The sequence below is a fragment of the Marmota monax genome, unplaced genomic scaffold (genome assembly GCF_021218885.2).
Source record: "Marmota monax isolate L192 unplaced genomic scaffold, Marmota_monax_Labrador192_F-V1.1 WCK01_AAM20220418_F8-fsc00041, whole genome shotgun sequence".
Taxonomy (NCBI): domain Eukaryota; kingdom Metazoa; phylum Chordata; class Mammalia; order Rodentia; family Sciuridae; genus Marmota; species Marmota monax.
In genome coordinates this window covers 10,608,887-10,626,914 of record NW_026695238.1, presented here as the reverse complement: position 1 = coordinate 10,626,914, position 18,028 = coordinate 10,608,887, and the positions used below count along the sequence as shown (strand labels likewise).

The following is an 18,028-nucleotide window of genomic DNA, read 5'->3' as shown; positions in this document are numbered from 1 at the left end:
TCAAACTATTTTAAGAAGATCAGAAGGGTATAATGCCTCCCTTCAAAGGCATTTATTAATGACAATAAATGCCCAAAAGCATGTCGTCATGTGTGGCCAGCTGCCAGGACCATACTGATGCTACTGTTTTCAGGAAAATGAGCAGAACGGTTGCTTGGTTTTAAAAGTTTTTAAAAGTTTGCTTTTCCCTTCACCTCTCTCCTTCTCCCTGCTCCCCCCACTTTTGGCCAACCACGTTCCTCCCTCAGGGCCTTCCTCTGTGCCCCCTCTGCCTGGAATCCTCTTCCCCAGGTGTCTGTGTGACTCTCTCCTCTCCCTTCTCTTCATGAAGTTGGCTTCCTATAAAGCCTCTCTGCCTCTCCAAATCCAAACCCATTTTCTGGCCCATGCACTTCCTACCCGCATTCCCTGCATTATTCCTCTCCTTAGAGGTCATTACTGCCTCACACTCCATAGAGCCCTTAATCTAAATTTTTTTTTTCTGTTTCCCCACTAGAATGTAATCTCCAGGAGAGTGAGGATTTTTTTGAAACTATTTTTTGACTGATTTGTGCCCTGCTGTATCCCCAGAGTTGGAAAATAGTTCCTGCTGCATAATTGGCATCTAATAAATATTTCTTGTATAAATGAATGTACTGTCTTTAGTGCTATCACAAGGACTAGAACAGCGATGTCCCTCAGTACACATTTAAAGGATGCACTCATGTCCCAGACTACTTCTGTTCCCTCCTAAGGGATTTCCTGTCTTTAGCAGCTGGACGCTTGTTTCTTAAACAAAAAGCAAGAGCCCCTGTATTCTCTGTCTTCTCTCTGCAGCTGTCATAGATCCTAACTGCAGTTGTTCAGCTTCTGGTCCCACTTCATAGCTCATCAGCAACCAGCCTGCTGCACCAAGTAGGAGTCCAACAGTCTCAACTCAGGTGCTGACTCAGACAACTATCCAGTCTCCACCCCAGAGTTTCCACTTTTAATTCTAAACTATGTTAAAAGGTCCCTTTTGTGGATTTAAGTGTCTTACAAAGGAGGTGTTTTGAATCACAAGGTAAAGCACACACAGCCCCAAACAGAGCCAAGTCACTGTGCCCACTCTGGATTACTCTCAGGCTACCTACAGATAGCTCAGTAAAGCAAACTACAAAGGGAGAAAGTTGCATTTAAATGACCCCCTTTTATTTAGTATCATACAAATTTTGAAGAGGGCAGTTATTTATCTCTACCGTTTTAAGTGATATTCAACGTGTGATACAAACCCAGCCTTAATTTCAAAAAACAAATTAAGCGGAACATGACAGTTCCTGGAAACTCCTCAAGTTCAGGAAAACCTGGGGGACTGAGACTAGAAGAAATTAAAAGGTGCATATAAAAAACCATCTCAACATATCAGCACCGTGTAGTTTCTTATAAGGTGAATACTTTAGAATGAAATGAGGAAGGCATATAAATAAGAATAAACACTAATATCTAAAAGAGAAAAACATATAGAGGAAAAGAGAAATGGGGAGGGTTGGTGGGGGGCGGCACTGAGAACAAGAGATTTCCCTGCAGCGGGGTACCTGGGATCCTGGAGGTCCTGGCAGCCCGGGGTCACCTCTTCCATTGAGTTTTCTGTCTTCTCCTTTAGCAGGAGCACCCTTGAAAAATGGGGAATTTCGTCAAACCTAATCAATGTTGTATTTTCAAAACTCTTCCACAATAACTGGAGGTCTTTTTGCTTCAATGGTGAAAGTGCTTTCCAGGATACAGACAAGAGATCCGTCTCCTAGACCCCATTTCCTTAAAGGATGCAATAAAACCTGTATCCTTAAGACCCGTTTATAACAGGAACCAGAAGGAGCTGCTCCATAGGAGCAAATACCGTGTTCTGATTATTTCAGTTTCATAATCAGTAAGGACTGGATTATGAAATCCAATTTGTAATGGCTCCTATCTCATTATTTAATATGTCCTTTTCATATGTACAATTAGAGACTTTCAATAGCAATAGTCCACAAATGCCTTACCTTTTGTCCTTTGGGGCCAGCAGCACCCTAGGGGAAAAGCAGCATATGAAGCACAAAGGGCAAACCAAACCCACACACTCCTTCTTGTCCTTTTGCTGTTTGGCCTCCTTTCCCACCGTTTACTTCCTACTGCTTTTCAAGATGTTCAAGTCTCTTCATTTAAACAAATCAACAACCCTTATCTTTTGCCTCTTTCCCAATATTGCCCGGTATCTCCTTCATCTCCTCTGCAAACCCCCCATTTTGTTCATCTCCCACTCATTCCTCATCTCCAGATCTGCCTTCCGGCTCCCTCAGCCATGGAAGCCTCCTTGCTAACTAAGGTCAGCCCTATAGCATTGATATTGCTGAAACCATTGCAAAATGTTAGTGCCCTTCTTATTGGATTTCTTAGCATATTAGGCAGCCATTTGCCCCTCCCTCCTACTGAATGTCTTCCCAGGGCTTCCTCACTATACCCCTCCTGAGGCTTTGCCTCTATTACTAGAGCCTCCTCTTACAGGCTTATTACTTTTAACCTAGACGCTATTTGCTGGAGTCATCTTGGTTCTAAGTCCCTGTTCTCCTCATTCTCACTCCTCAAGTAGAGGCCCAGGCCTCCCCTCTGAGCAAATTGGCCCATTTTGCATCCCTTCTTACATGTCTCAACCTGGACTGAAAGTCCAAACCTGGACTCATAATGCATTCTTCATTCATTCCCTGCTAGCTGGCCATTGATTATTGGCTGCCTCAGGCTCCCTGGATCCTCACACATTTGAGCACATGGCCCTGGGGAATAGACTGCTTTTCTTCATACTTTATGTCTGTGATGAGCATCTGGAAACGCAAACTTACCGGGACCCCTGGGTAGCCTGGTGTCCCTGGAAATCCTGGAAATCCTCGTTCCCCCTGGAAGATATCAAAAGTATGTTATTGTTCTTAGTTGTTCTTGAATAGCCTGTTCAGATAAATACCCCTATTTCTCTCTTTTAGCCTTGCAGCCACAAATCTAGGCAAAGCAACTGGAATTCCTGATGGCTACTGGGTCATGAGGCTGAAGGCCAGAAAACTATTGTCTTAACTGAAAACAGGATTAGAAGCTAGTGTTTGTCAAATTGTACCTAAATGGCAGTCCAGTTGTGCCAAGAACTTTTTAATTGCTGCTTCCTTGAAACTTTAATAATTAGTTCATTCATGGCCACCATTCTGGGGAAGAAGAGAGCTCAGTTAGGGAACAAAAGGAGGTGAACGAACCCTGAGAAGCCCAGGCCTTCCTTCTCAAAAATTAGCTGCGGTCAAGGCTTTAGTTTCTGATTTACATATATGACCTCATTAATATACACAGCAGTTGAGTCTTACTGTTTTATAGGAGAAGCTCCTTCCAACACAAGTGATGAGCAAGGCACAGGAGAAAGCAAGAGGAAGGCTCCTGGTTCAAACCACACTGTTGGTCCTAACTGAAGAATGTTTCAGGAAGCCTATTTCCCTCTCCTTGCTAGTCACCTTGACTTATTCACTCAGTAGAGCATCTATTAATCTTCATGCATTCGAGTAGTACGTACCTTAGAGCCATTGCATCCTGGTAAACCAGTAGGTCCAAAAGGCCCAGGATGGCCCGGGAGGCCCTGCAAGGAGAGCAGGTCTCAGAGACCAGGCCCAGACCAGGGAAACCAGTAAAGGACCCAAGGGAAGATATGAAATAATTTAAATGCAAATGGATGTTTAAATAATTAAGTAGTAATTTAAATCTTGGTTTTTAGATATAATTTAAACAACATTGCTAAAACAAAACCATCCAGACAAAAAGAATTGAGAGTATCAAGTGTGACGTGGATATTTCAGAAAAAGCTCTTTCTACATAAAATAAAGTCCCTTAATGTGCTACTTCAAGCTGGTAGAAAGGGAGGAAAAAGGATAGAGAAGTAGACATAGAGGTTAAACAAAATTTTACTATTCTATGCTATTAAGCAGAATCATCCTGTTCTATCTACTCTATTCAATTCTGCTTATATTTTAGGAAATATGGTCTGACTCACACACATGTCATATGAAAAAAAATCTATCCTCTAGTATATTATTAAATTCCAAAGTGCCATATCTTCATGTGACAAATGTATCACAACTTGTTTCCTTGTGCTACTGTCTTCACATCTTCATTAAAGATAAACTTATTTTTCATTTTTCCAATCACATATTTTTCCTATTACTTACTGGAAGTCCAGGAGGGCCTGAAAATCCTGGTAATCCAGTTATTCCCTAAAGACATAGAAAAAAGGAGGGGTTGACAAGAAAAACAGCTTAAACATGTTCATCCTATTAACGTATTATTTACCGTTGCAATAATCTCTTCCTGCAACTATCATTGGGAATAGATAAAATGAATAGAAAAACAAGAAAGATTTAACAAATATTTGTAAATTTGACATTTATAGAATTTTTAAAAAGAGGTTAAGATTGTTTCGGGCTTTGGGGAATACACTTTAAAGTATATTTTGCATTCAGTGTATAAAATGTTCCTGTCTTGTGTGGATAGCTTGATGGATGTTTCCTTACTGTGTACTTTTGAATAATCACAATCCCAACAGAAACAGCATTTCCATCTAAAGGTTCCCTTATGCCCTTCCCCATCTGTAAACTCCTGCCCCTGATGTGGGGACCACTACTTTCACTTAAACCAGTACAGAATGATTTTACCTGTTCCTGAGCTTCCTCTATGGAACCATACACAATGGATTTACTCCCTTCTGACATGTGTATAACTTTTATGGTGCAGAGTTCATCTTTTTAAAAGAATTATCTATCAAACAATCAGGATGGACTTGTTAGAGTACTAACCCTTACACCTTTGGGACCAGTGAGTCCTGGACGTCCTGGACAACCCTAGATTCAAGTGAGAAAAGAAAAAGTAAATTGTATGAAAATGATTGGCACTAAGAAAACCATACATTTGTGGTCCCCATACCAAGCTGTTTTGCTCTTGTGATTATTTCATTGTTAATAAGGTTCAATTGCTTGCTTGTTTGATTGGAGCTAAAATGTTTATTGGAGATGGAAAATAAAATTTCACTGAAATCTTTGCTACTCAAAGAAGGGTTTGGGGCCAGTGACATTCCCATTACCTTGGAGTTTATTAGAAATGCAGTATCTTGACCTTCAGTAGATGAACGGATAAAGAAACTGTGGTATATATACACAATGGAATACTACTCAACCTTAAAGAAGAATGAAATTATGGCATTTTCAGGTAAATGGATGGAGTTGGAGAATATCGTGCTAAGTGAATAAGTCAATCCCAAAGGCCAAATGTTTTCTCTGATATGTGGATGCTGATCCATAACAGGGGTGGGGGAGGGAAGAATGGAGGAACTTTGGCAGAGGGAAGTGAGGGGAGGGGAAGAGGTATGGGAGTGGGAAACATGGTGGAATGAGATGTACAGTATTACCCTGTGTACATGTATGATTGCATGAATGGTCTGACTCTGCAGAGAAATGAAAAGTTGGGCTCCATTTGTGTACAATGAGTCAAAATGCATTCTGCCATCATGTATAACTAATTGGAATGAAGAAGAAGAAGAAGAAGAAGAAGAAGAAGAAGAAGAAGAAGAAGAAGAAGAAGAGGAGGAGGAGGAGGAGGAGGAGGAGGAGGAGGAGGAGGAGGAGGAGGAGGAGAGGAAAGAAAGAAAGAAATGCAGAATCTCAGAACCTCCCCAACTGCCCATCACCCACCCTTACCATCTCTCCCACCCCCAGACCTATTGAGTATGTATTTCTACAGGATTCTGTGGGGGATTCTTCTACACATTAAAGTGCTGCTGTGAAAGCCCCATATCAGACAGACAGCTGCAGAGGTCTGATAAGGATGAATGTCACAATCACAATGGCAGACGAGAATAGCAGCTAATATTTCCATGCAGGAGAAACACTTTGTTAACAAAACGTGCCTCACATGCCCAAGTAAATAAATAGCAAAGCAAGGACTGCCTGAACGTGAGATAAACTTGCTTTGGGCACATAATGAATACTGTTTTGAGACCTTCTTTCTTGTAGAATAACCTTAAATGGAAACACTTTTAACTAAGCCACTTGCTGTGAGGATCCCATTGTCCAACAGCTGTTTGCATCATTCCAGAGAGTTCCGGTACATTTTGGTATTTTTGATTATTTGAGAAAATGGTGTTACAGAGCCTTCTAAGATTGGACTGTCAAGGCTAAAGTCAGCCTTTCTTTCTGAGTGGAATTCCTGGGTTCATGGGCATGTTCAAGGAGGTTCCCTTTCTCACAGAATGTTATTTGTTTTATGCAAAAGACAGAAGAGTGACTTGCAGGTTTTATTTCCCTGTCATAAATTTTCTCATGCAGAAAGTATTTAAAATTAAGAAAGGAAGTTTCTAAATCTGAAAAACCTTTTTGTTCTGGTGTTAATATTCTCTAATTGTCTACCTTTGGTTAGATTTTCTTCTGAGGTTATCATAAGCTATGCTTTAAAATATGACTGACCCATTTCTAGATTAATTTTATGGAATTCTTGTACATCACGTAAGCCATGTACATCATGTGTTAACAACCATTATTTTAATTGGCTGGAGAATCTCCAAGGAAAGGCTGAAGAACCACAAGCAGAGCAGGGTATAGAGAACTGGGTAAAAAGGAGGGAGCCCCAGGCTGACCTAAGTCCAAGGCTGAAAAGGTGAATTCACTCTACCGTCGAGATGGAGGAAAATCCAAGCAGGAGGAAGTCAATAAATATTTAGACTCTGGAAAATTCAGACTCTGAATTTTTCAAAATTAGGATCCAAAGGAGAGACAGAGAAAGAGAACACATACATGAACATGATAGACATGAAAATGGTAGAATTCCTAGAGAACAGCCACCTTCTGCATTTTTACTGTAAACTGGAAGTTTGAGTTTGGTCTCTTTGGTTTCAAGAGTTTGATCTGGGTACCATATGTGACATAGAAATATGTGTTTGGTCCCTGCTCTCGGTTCCTGGCACAACCTCTAAAAACTATCCTTGTTTCCTGAGTGATGGGGTGCTGGGATCATCTTTTGTCCTAGCTCTTGGTCTTTGACTCCAGTTTCTGGCATAGAGCTCCTAAATCCCTTGGAATTTCCTGGGTGACAGGATGGCTTTTGTTCTAATGGGGTAACTCTTAGTGGGCTCCTGAATGGGGCCTGGTCACCAGAAAGACCAGCTGTGATTAGAAGGGTGGAACTTTCAGCCCTACCCAATCTTCCCAGGAGGGAGAGGGGCTGGAGATGGAGTTTATGACGGGTCATGTCTAGAGAGGAGCCCTGCCTGAGAAATCCCTATAGTGTGGACACTTAGAAAGCTTCTGGGTTGGTGAACATCCCTATATCAGGAGAACAGAAGCTCCTGCTGTTGGGACCCTCTGGACATTGGCCTATGGAGCCCTTCCTCTGGCTGTTCATATATAGCATTTATCATATCCTTTACAATAAGCCAGTGAATGAATATGTTCTTGAGTTCTACTAGCTGTCATAGCTAATTAGCAAATTGGGGAGCAGGCCATGGGAACCCCCAATCTGTATTAAAGGTGGAAAGCAGTAGGGGCAACCTAGGGACCCATCACTTGTGACTGGTATCTGAAGGGGGGGCAGTCTGGAATTGAGCCCTTAACCCATGCATTCTGCTCTAACTCCTGGTGTGTGGTGTTATCACTGAACTGTAGGACACCAGCTGGAGTTCAGATAGCTGGAAGATTATTTTGATATGAGAAAAGTGATATAAAAGCAGGTTTAAATCCTGATTTTGTGTGACCCAGGACAAATTACTTCAGTACTGTGTCTAAAGCAGAGACACTAATAAGAGCTGTTGAGTCACCATAGCCATGACATATGGGGTCAATGTGAAGAGTAAATGAGGCACAGTTGGGAACAAATGGCACCGAGTCAGTACGCAGTATGTTGCATTTGACTGTCATTTAAATGTTCTATACATTATCCTAGTACATATTCTACTACAGTATCAAATTTTTAAAGGACTCTGCATAGATTAATTATCATAATCTTTTACACCTTTTCAGTTAGTTCGCAGTCAGTCGCCGGTGGAATGAATGTGTGAGAGTCCCCAGCTAGTGTTCCCAGCAGGAAAGAACAGTCCACAGATCTAGTGGTTATGCATGCATTTAGTAAATCCTCCAGGGTATTTATTTATCACAGACTTTAGGATAAAATATGTGATGAATGTGAAGCACAACCGGTTCTTTTTAGGAGCTTGATGCTTAAGGGACCAGTTTTAAAAAGAAAAAAGGAACCCAGGAAGCAATGGATTGGGGGTCAGGTAGGTGGAGAACCTGGGAAAGGGGGATTCCAAAAGCAAAGACAGACTAACGAGGAGAGGGATCTATGCCACTGAAAACAAAGCAAAGGGGTTCCAGTCAGATGAAGACCCAGAGGTGCCCATTGGCACTGGCTGTTTGAAGGTCATTGGTGATTTGTGCAGGGATATGTTCAGGGGAAGGTCAAAAGGCAAATTAGAGTGGCTAAGGAGTTAGCGTCAGGGGGACTGCTGTTTAATTGTTCCTTCAAGAAGCTTGACAGAAAGGTCAGGGAGAAGATGACAATCCTTTGGCCATAGGACCTAAAAGATCTAGAGGAAGGTTTGTATCAGTTTGGTAAAATATTTACATGTTTAAGGATTGAAAGAGAAAAGCGAATATAAAGAGGAAAGTCAAGCTGCAGAGTCCTGGAATGAGGTCCCAGTGGGAATCCCAGGGATCAGGATGCAGATGGGTGAATGGATAGATCCTGAATGGAAGGTGAAAAGAGCACAATCTCTCAAGGTTGGGCAGATGCAGGTGCAGCAGATGCAAGGTGGGGGGGTGCAGTAGAAGTTGAGTGGGGAGCTGAAGACATGATGCCACTGTACTAGTCTTGAATAGGATGAGTTTCTAAGGGATCAGCTAATGGGAGACCAGCATCAACCTGTTGTCTAAACCGTGGAATCCTCGCTGTCTTGGAAGACTATGGGGAATGCACGAAGGAGGGTTATGTGGACAGGGAATTTTCCAAGCCTACAGGATGACATACCTTGGGTCCCTGTGGTCCAGGCAAACCTTCAGGACCTGGGAATCCTTTCTGGCCAGGAGAACCAGGGGGTCCAGGAAAGCCTTTCTCCCCCTGTTAAAACCAAAACAAGACAAGAGACACGCAGAACAGCAACTATTCAACAAACATTCCTATGACCGTCATGTTCTCTTCTTTGTGATTTCTTGACAAATTTTGCAGGTTTTTGTTTAAGAAAGTAATAATTAGCATCCAGCAGTGAGAGTATAGGTCACTGGAAAGCTACTAGCAGTTGGCATTTGTCTGCAAGCTTGAGGGTGCTGGCACTTGGTTTTATAGAAACTACTTTTCCCAAATAGTGGAGCTGTACAGGGAGAAGATTCAGAGAAACAGGATCAACAACTGAGGGAAAAGTAGTTAGAAAAATCAAAGTTAGTGGATTTTGTTTGATGGGGATGGAGTGGCTGAGGGTAAGGCACAGGAATGTTTTGAGAGTGCACAAAATCATTACACAGCTTAAAAAGGAGAATACTGTTGGGTGTGGTGACACATGCCTGTAATACCAACAGCTCAGGAGTTTGAGACAGGAGAATTGCAAATTCAAGGGCAGCCTCAGCATTTTATTGAGTAGGAGATGCAGGTGAGATATCGAGGGCCGCATATCCCCAAACATGAGCTAAATAATTTTTGTTTTAGAAGAAGGCAGAAGATATTTGGGAGAAGTTTCTAGTAAAAGTGATTCAAAGGATTTTAGGCCTAGTGGCTAAGATGGTTTTATCCACAAAAATCTTCTCAAAGAAATGGACCCTGGAATTACTGTAACAGGAAAGGCCACACTGATTGACTTGGTTAGTTTTGTCACACAAATGCAAAGAGATAGGGAGAGAAGAGGAAAGGGAGAGAGAGAGAGAAAAAAATATCAAGCTTAGTTCACATTAGTGTATTTGCATTCACATAGCCAATAAAAAGAAAATGTTCTGGACTCCTCTCACTACTCACTTTCCTATATTTTAGAATAGCATCCTTTAAATAGTTGGGACTCAGTAAATGATTGAATGCATGATGAATCACAGAGAGGGTATGTTCCACCATGAAAGTGAACATACTACATTCATAGCTTTGGGAAAGAAGCAAAATAAAACTACATGTGAATTATAAAATGATTTAAAATATACATGATAATAATTATTTTAGTTAGCATATGACTTATGTGAATTGTTTTATCTAAAGAGCTTTAACATATTTTCTTAAAATTATTTTCCATAGTCACCCTTCAATATTGTTAAATAATTAGTGTCCCAGAGGAAAGCATTTTGCAAACAAAGAAAAAACTTTAGTTCTTCTTCTGTCTTAATTATCACAAATTGCAAGTTAATGGAGCGAACTAATGAGATTTCACGGTATTCTTTTTTTCTTGAATTCTGCAATGGAGCTCCTTCCCTCAGCTGAATTTTGGCCTCCACTAGAGGGCAGCTGCATAATTCTTCCACCAGGGGGAGATCTTGTACCAGTGCTGCGGGACAAAATCTGCGGCTTCAATGTTTATTTTATGTGAAAGTGAGTGAATCAAGTTGTTTTCATGTCTTCTCTTGTGTTTAGCAACATTGTAAACAGTGCATGCTATAGAGGCTTCTTGTAAACTTTCTTTCCCCACTGACTTGCTACTTGGTTTTTACAGACCCAAAGAGTTACAATCTAACGACCAGTATTTACACGGGTTATTCGAGTCTTCCCAGAAGGCTTTTCTTTCCTTTTTCTTTTCTAAGGTTAATGTTTATATATAATTACTTTAAAATTGGATTTTGGAAATGGAACAACATACTGAGGATCTCTCTGCCACTGAAAGAGCATGAATTATTTTATGACTTTATAACAAGAAGATGCCATAGTAAATTTTTTACCTTCTCCCCTTTGGCCCGGTCGCAGAAGCACTGGCCTTTGTCTTTACAGACACAGCCCTAGGAGAGGGAAAGAGAAAGGGCTTGTTTTAAAACATCTTAATTGAGCCTTGATAGAGCAACAGCAAACATTTCTTTGTATTTTAAGTGTGAATACTATTTCAGGTACTCAGGAGGCTGAGGCAGGAGGATCACAAGTTTGAGGCCAGTCTGAACAATTCAGCAACTCTGTCTGGGGGTGTAACTCAGTGGTAGAGAGCTTGCCAACATACATGAGGTCCTCCAACACCACAAAAACAAACACACACAAATCATTAAAGTTAGAAAGAGTCACATTATAGGAGAAATGTCAGAAGAATGAACATCATTTTTTAATTGTACTTAGTAGTTTTAAATAATTTATTTGTGGGGACTGGAGTTATAGCTCAGCTGCAGAGCACTTGCCTGGCACATGTGTCACTGTGTTCAATCCTCAGCACCTCATAAAAATAAGTAAAATAAATAAATTAGAGATCTTTTTAAAAAATCTTTAAAAAATAATTTATTTATGGAAAAAGTCAGCTATGTTTTTTTTTCCCCACAGAATAATAAATGAACCCTATGAAACTGCCACTGTTGTAGGTAGAAAGTCGTGATTTTTTTTAAAGTCAAATTCTCAGAAGTCAACATGTTTTTATACTGTGTGTGCATATAGGCGCAAGTATATGTGTACCTGTGCCTAATGTGTACACCATAATGTATATGTAGCTATTTAATACACAGTATCTTCCATAGGGGATAAGCTTTCGTTTTCCTGAAATAATGTTTGAGACTGAGTAAAGATTATCAATACCTATTATGTGTCTTTAAAGAGAATAAACTAATTCACAAATGCTAATATCAAAATGCCATATATATACACACACACACACACACACACAAAGAAACAACAACAATTCAGTAGTGAGCTGGGGATCTCTTACTAGTTCCTTTGACACATTTACAATCCAGCCTTCATTACTCATGCACACATTAACTCTAATGAAGGTCAAGCTTTTTTGATTTTTTTTTTTAATCTGCCAGCAGAGAAATAAAGAGAAAAATAGTCATAAAAGTGTGTTGAATATGTGTTTTGACACACACGATATATTCTATGGTTATGAATTAACCCTTTTCCCTTGTTTTTGCTTCTGTTTAATATTAACTATATTAAGGTAATATTAAATGTTAATTGATAGTAGAGGCAGGGAAAGTCCAGGAGATATGCTAACTAATTGTAGGGATTTTAAAAAGAAATTTCCTGAGATATTTCTGAAGCTGGGAATTCTTTTTTTTTTTCATATTTTTAAAAAATTTATATATGACAGCAAAATGCATTACAATTCTTATTACACATATAGAGCACAATTTTTCAAATCTCTGGTTGTATACACAGTATATTCACACCAATTTGTTTTTCATACCTGTACTTTGGATAATAATGATCATCACATTCCACCAGCATTAATAACCCCATGCCCCCTCTTCCCCTCCCACCCCTCTGCCCTATCTAGAGTTTGTCTATTCCTCCCATGTTCCCTCTCCCTATCCCACTATGAATCAGTCTCCTTATATCAAAGAAAACATTCCGCATTTGATTTTTTGGGATTGGCTAACTTCACTAAGCATTATCTTCTCCAACTCCATCCATTTACCTGAAAATGCCATGATTTTATTCTCTTTTATTGCTGAATTATATTCCATTGTGTGTATGTGCCACATTTTTTTAATCCATTCATCTATTGAAGGGCATCTAGGTTGGTTCCACAGTCTAGCTATTGTGAATTGTGATGCTATAAACATTGATGTGGCTGTGTCCCTGTACTATGCTGTTTTTAAGTCTTTGGGGTATAGATTGAGGAGAGGGATAACTGGGTCAAATGGTGTTCCATTCCCAATTTTTCCAAGAAATCTCCATACTGCTTTCCATATTGGCTGCACTAATTTGCAGTCTCACCAGCAGTGTATGAGTGTACCTTTTCCCCCACATCCTCACTAACACTTATTATTGTTTGTATGCATAATAGCTGCCATTCTGACTGAAGTGAGACACCCATAAATCAAAGGCATTTCTATCTATCAGTGACAAATCCTCAGAAAGGGAAATGAGGAAAACTATTCCATTTTAAATAAATAGCCTAAAAAAAAAAAAACCTTGGGAAACAACAAAAGAGGTAAAAGATCTACATAGTGACCTTAGAAGACCTTAGAAGATGGAAATATCTACCTTCCTCTTGAATAGGCAAAATTAATATTATCAAAATGACTGCATTACCAAAAGCACTATACAAGTTTAATGCAATTCCGATCAAAATCCCAATGGCATTCCTCATAGAAATAGAAAAAGCAGTCATGAAATTCATCTGGAAAAATAAGAGACCCAGAATAGCTAAAGCAATTCTTAGCAATAAGAGTGAAGTAGGTGGCATCACTATACCAGACTTAGAGCAATAGTAACAAAAACAGCATGGCATTGGCATCGAAACAGACTGGTAGACCATTGGTACAGAATAGAGGACACAGAGACTAACCCACATATTACAGTTATCTTATATTTGACAAAGGTGCCAAAAACATACATTGGAAAAAAGATAGCCTCTTCAACAAATGGTGCTGGGAAAATTGGAAATCCATATGCAACAAAATGAAATTAAACCCCTATCTCTCACCATGCACAAAACTCAACTCAAAGTGAAGCTGGGAATTCTGTTTGTGCAACAAGAACAACGCCAGGGTGAGGTCTGGGGCTCAATGGTGGTACCTAAGGCTCTGGGTGCAATCCCTAGCACTGCCAAAAAAAAATATTTTAATATAATTCCTTAGCTGGGAACAGGAGGCTGTTCTACTATCCACAGATGAGAGTTCATAGTTATTTTCACACAGTCATCATTGATCCTCACTACATTTATTATATATTGTGATATTTTTGTTTTTTATTTCTTCCCTTCCCTTCTGTTCCCTTTCTTCCCCACCCTTTGTGTCTTTCTCTTTCTTCCTTCCTTTCTCTCTCCCTCTCCCCTCCCCCCTTTCTTCCTTCCTTCCTGCCTAGTACTGGGGATTGAACCCAGTGTGCTCTACCACTGAGCTACATCTCCAGCCTTTTTTATTTTTTTATTTTGAGAGAGGGTCTAAGGTGCCTAGACTGGATTTGAACTTGGGATCTTCCTGCCTCAGCCTCCTGAGTAGCTGGGAAGTAGATATGCACCCATGCACCAAACTGCCATTGTAATTTATATCAGAGGAAAGGAAGTAATTGAGAAGGAAAGTCTAGTCTCTTAAAGGGTTTCTAAAGGTATTTGGAATTTTTAGGAGACCAAATAGTTCCAATTTTCCTTCCAGATATTTTGGGGTCTTTAAATCTAATATGTTGACTAGCTCAGCCTTGCCTAACTGGATTTTTAAATGTCTGTGTTCGTGTCAGTCACATATTTAAGCATTTAAGCCAGCTGTTTGCTAAGCTTGGATTCCCAGATCTACAAGATCAGCATCACCTGGAAATTTGTCTGGAATGCAAGTTCTCAGCCCCGCTCCGACTCGCTGAATCAGAAACTGGGTTGGGGTGAGGGACTGTCAAACATTTGATTTTTAAATATATTATAATTATACATAATTCAAACATCTGATTTTTAAATATATTATAACTATACATAATAGTGGAATTCATTGTGACATATTCACGCAAAAAAGATGTGTTTGTTCTGTCATTCCAGGAAAGTAGTCAGACTTGAGAGCCCCCTTGCCTGGGGGATGCTTTTGTCTCTGGGATCAAACGCCCCCTTGCCTGGGGGATGCTTTTGTCTCTGGGATCAAACAGAAGTTGCTTGAAGACTTGACTCTCTGGGCTTTTGCTTCTGGGTCAGTGTTCTTGGACCCCTGGTTCCAGGAAGGGATGGACCAGTGTGCAGAGCCTCAGCAAGGACCTTGAGTGCTGCACCCAAGGGCACTGCATACTTTGGCAAGGAAGCTCAACTGGGCAGGGATGTTGTGATAAAGTATACATGGAGGGCTGGCCACTGTTTCAAATGGACCATGAGCATCTCTGATTTTTCTCCCTCCCAGATGCCATCTAGCCTGGTGCTGAGCTTCCCAGGGCCAGAGGAAGGAGAGGCAGATTGGCAACATTCTAACTCTTGAAAAGTTTTGTGGGGGCCATGGGACAGGCTTCATTTTATTTCTTGGAGTAAGTCATGTTCATCTTTCACCACTCACCACTGGAAGTCTTCCAGTTTTGACTTGAGTAAATCAGTGTTTGCTGATCTACATACTAGACATGGCCCCCTTTCTTATCATGCTTGTTGACTTTGATATAACCCATTAATTAGATCATTTGTGGTTATATGTTTAATGGGTACTTTTCCTGAAGACTGTATGTCCCAGGAGAGAAGGAGTTATACAATCTTGTTCACATCAGTGTCCCCGCCATAGAGTATGTCCTGAACCAAGGCTTAGGACTGAGCAGATGGGTTAGTGAGTGAGTGCACAGTTACTAATTTATTTACCTTTAATTTGGACTTAGGATTTTAAAACATATGAATCTCATGGCTGTATTGGGTTGCTGTTATGGTTTGGAAGTGTGGTGTCCCCCAAAAGCTCATGTGTGAGACAATGCAAGAACATTCAGAGAAGAAATGATCGGATCATGGACCCTTAACCCAATCAGTGAATCAATCGCGTGATGGGATTAACTGAGTGGTAATTTAAGGCAGGTAGGATGTGTCTCAAGGAGGCGGGGCTTTAGGGGTGTGGCTTTGGGGTATGTATTTGTATCTGACAAGTGGAGATCTCTCTCTGCTGCCTGATCTTCCTGTGAGGTGCTTCCCTCTGCCATACTCTTCTGACATGATGTTCAGCCTCACCTTGAGCCTTGAGGAATAGAGTCTGCCATCTATGGATTGAGACCTTTGAAACTATGAACCCCTAAATAAACTTTCCTTCTCTATAATTGTTCTAGATGGGTCTTTTAGTCGCAGTGGCGAGAAAGCTGACTTATTGTCATGACTAAAATTCTTCCTATACATATGAATTATGAACAATTATGTTCGAAATGGTGAAGAATGAAACTAGAAGTTCATTTATTTTACTACATGTTGAAGTCAAAATAAGGGTAATTATGCATTGGTTGCTTATATTAAAAACATCTTTTGGAAATGATTTAAACCCTTAAAAGAGTTAGGAAATAGTACCAAAAATACTTTTATACCCTCTCATTTAGGTTCACCAATTGTTGACAATTGATGCCTCTCCATCTCTCTCTCTCTTTCATTTTGCATTTAACAAAATATTAGTTGAAGATCCCAATGATACTTGATGCTTATAAATGACTAGTGCCAAATCAAATGGAAAGTGGGAAGAACTAACCCTTGGCAATCGTAAGACCTGTGTGTGGTACATGCATGAGCCAGTGAGCTGGGAAAAAGCCTGAGGACTCACTGAGCCTGTAGCATAGAAGGTATGGAAAGTTGTGGTCCATGCAGCTGTCAATCAAATGGAGAGGGAGAGTCACTGTGAGAAGATCTGTTATATTCTGTTCCTACGCATCACCCTACCACCCATGGGCATATGGCCTGGCCTCTTGATGAGATTCCAAAGCCAGGTCTACAGCTGTCTTTCTATGTCCAGGTTAATAGAATTGCTCCAAAATCACCCTGGCTTTAATTCTCAGTTAAATTGGCAAAGCATGGACTGCCTATACATCTGCACAATGGGGCTGACAAGGACTTCAGAGTATGTGACAATTTTGCTGACATGTAGATCCTCCACCTGATTGAATGAACTCAAAATTATCATCAGGGCAGCTGGCTGACCGTTGTTCAGCTGCTGGTCTAGAGAGGAACCAGGCCTGCGTGGTGTGCAGAGCCTGGCACGGGGCCTAGTGAAATCATTTGGATGATTCAATGACTTTGGATGGGGAGGACAGTGGCCTAAGACCCCAGTTAATTCTCTTCATCATGCTGTTTTTCCTTACATAAAATTTAAAACTTGTAGATGTGTTTCAATAATTCAAATAGATTATTTGACCAAATGATACAGGGGCCATATTTTCATTCTTGGTGACTTTGATCCAATTTTTGGAGCTGTTTTTGAAACATCATGATTACTTTAATGGGATATAACCCATTAATTAGTATTCCAATGCTAAATCACTTAAAAACAAGTATGGCCTAAGGCTATTAAGGAAACATAACTGCTAGATATTTCTTAAGCAACACGTTAATGATTTTTCTTTTTCCAACCATAAAGTACCTCTTAGCTTCCTTATATCACACCTTTTAGGAGTAAGAAATCATTTGTCATGAGCAGAAAGCTTCAGAAAGTGATACTGTGGCTTTTTTCCCCTTGAAATCCCTTGATTCAAGATTACGTTGATATTTTAGCACTTTTAAATATTAAATAGTTCACCTTGTGGAAATCATTCTTTTTAATAGTTGCCTTTGGGTTTTTGTAGCCTCACTTAGAATGCAAAATGAACTCATGGCAGAGAATCCAAAAGAGTCTAGAATTTCAGAAATCATAGGTCACATATGTATGGAACTGTTCTGTAGGTATGGGGTATGGATCATGCCTGCAGGATCTGCTCTCAGCTTTGCCAGAGACTATCTGGAATTTGGGACAGATTTCTTAATCCTTCCAAGTTGCCTCATTTGTAAAAGTGATAAGATCTTTCTTGCAACATTTTTTTGTGTGGGTTTGAGATTCTGTCAATAGCTGCCTACAGATCTCCGTGCATCAGTAAGGTCTCTGTCAACGCAGCAGGGCACACCCCCCTCCCTCCCATCACTCTGAGATATAATACCAGAGGACATGAGTGACACTGCTTGATCTTTTCTTTGGTCAGTTTGAACCAGCCACTCTCCTCCTAGACATTTCCTCCTCGAGTTTGTCAAGTGCCAGAGAACTGGCCCCGACTCTTACAGTAAGGGTAAAAGATTGAAAATTATTTTTGCTATGCAGTGATTTAACTAGTATCTGTTACAAGTATTTTTAGAGTACACTGAGTAGATTCATTGATTAAACAAATTTAATTTGTACATGAGCACAGACACCATAATTTGTTTTATTCATGGAAGAAAATATTGGTCAAAGATCCCAATGGTACTTGAGGATTA

At 40.2% G+C, this 18,028-nt stretch overlaps 1 protein-coding gene across 4 annotated transcripts in view; it reads right to left on the bottom strand.

Moving 5' to 3' along the window:
• Positions 1–18,028, bottom strand: part of Col4a3 (collagen type IV alpha 3 chain) — a 131,617-nt gene that overhangs the window by 55,416 nt on the left and 58,173 nt on the right. For all 4 annotated transcript variants that reach the window (XM_046439824.2, XM_046439825.2, XM_046439823.2 and 1 more), the window contains exons 2-9: positions 10,908–10,964; positions 9,031–9,120; positions 4,815–4,859; positions 4,191–4,235; positions 3,542–3,604; positions 2,835–2,888; positions 2,001–2,027; positions 1,554–1,631 (exon numbers count right to left, since the gene is read on the bottom strand). In XM_046439824.2, coding sequence (XP_046295780.1) covers positions 1,554–1,631; positions 2,001–2,027; positions 2,835–2,888; positions 3,542–3,604; positions 4,191–4,235; positions 4,815–4,859; positions 9,031–9,120; positions 10,908–10,964 — 459 coding nt within the window. The remainder of the gene's footprint in view (positions 1–1,553; positions 1,632–2,000; positions 2,028–2,834; positions 2,889–3,541; positions 3,605–4,190; positions 4,236–4,814; positions 4,860–9,030; positions 9,121–10,907; positions 10,965–18,028) is intronic.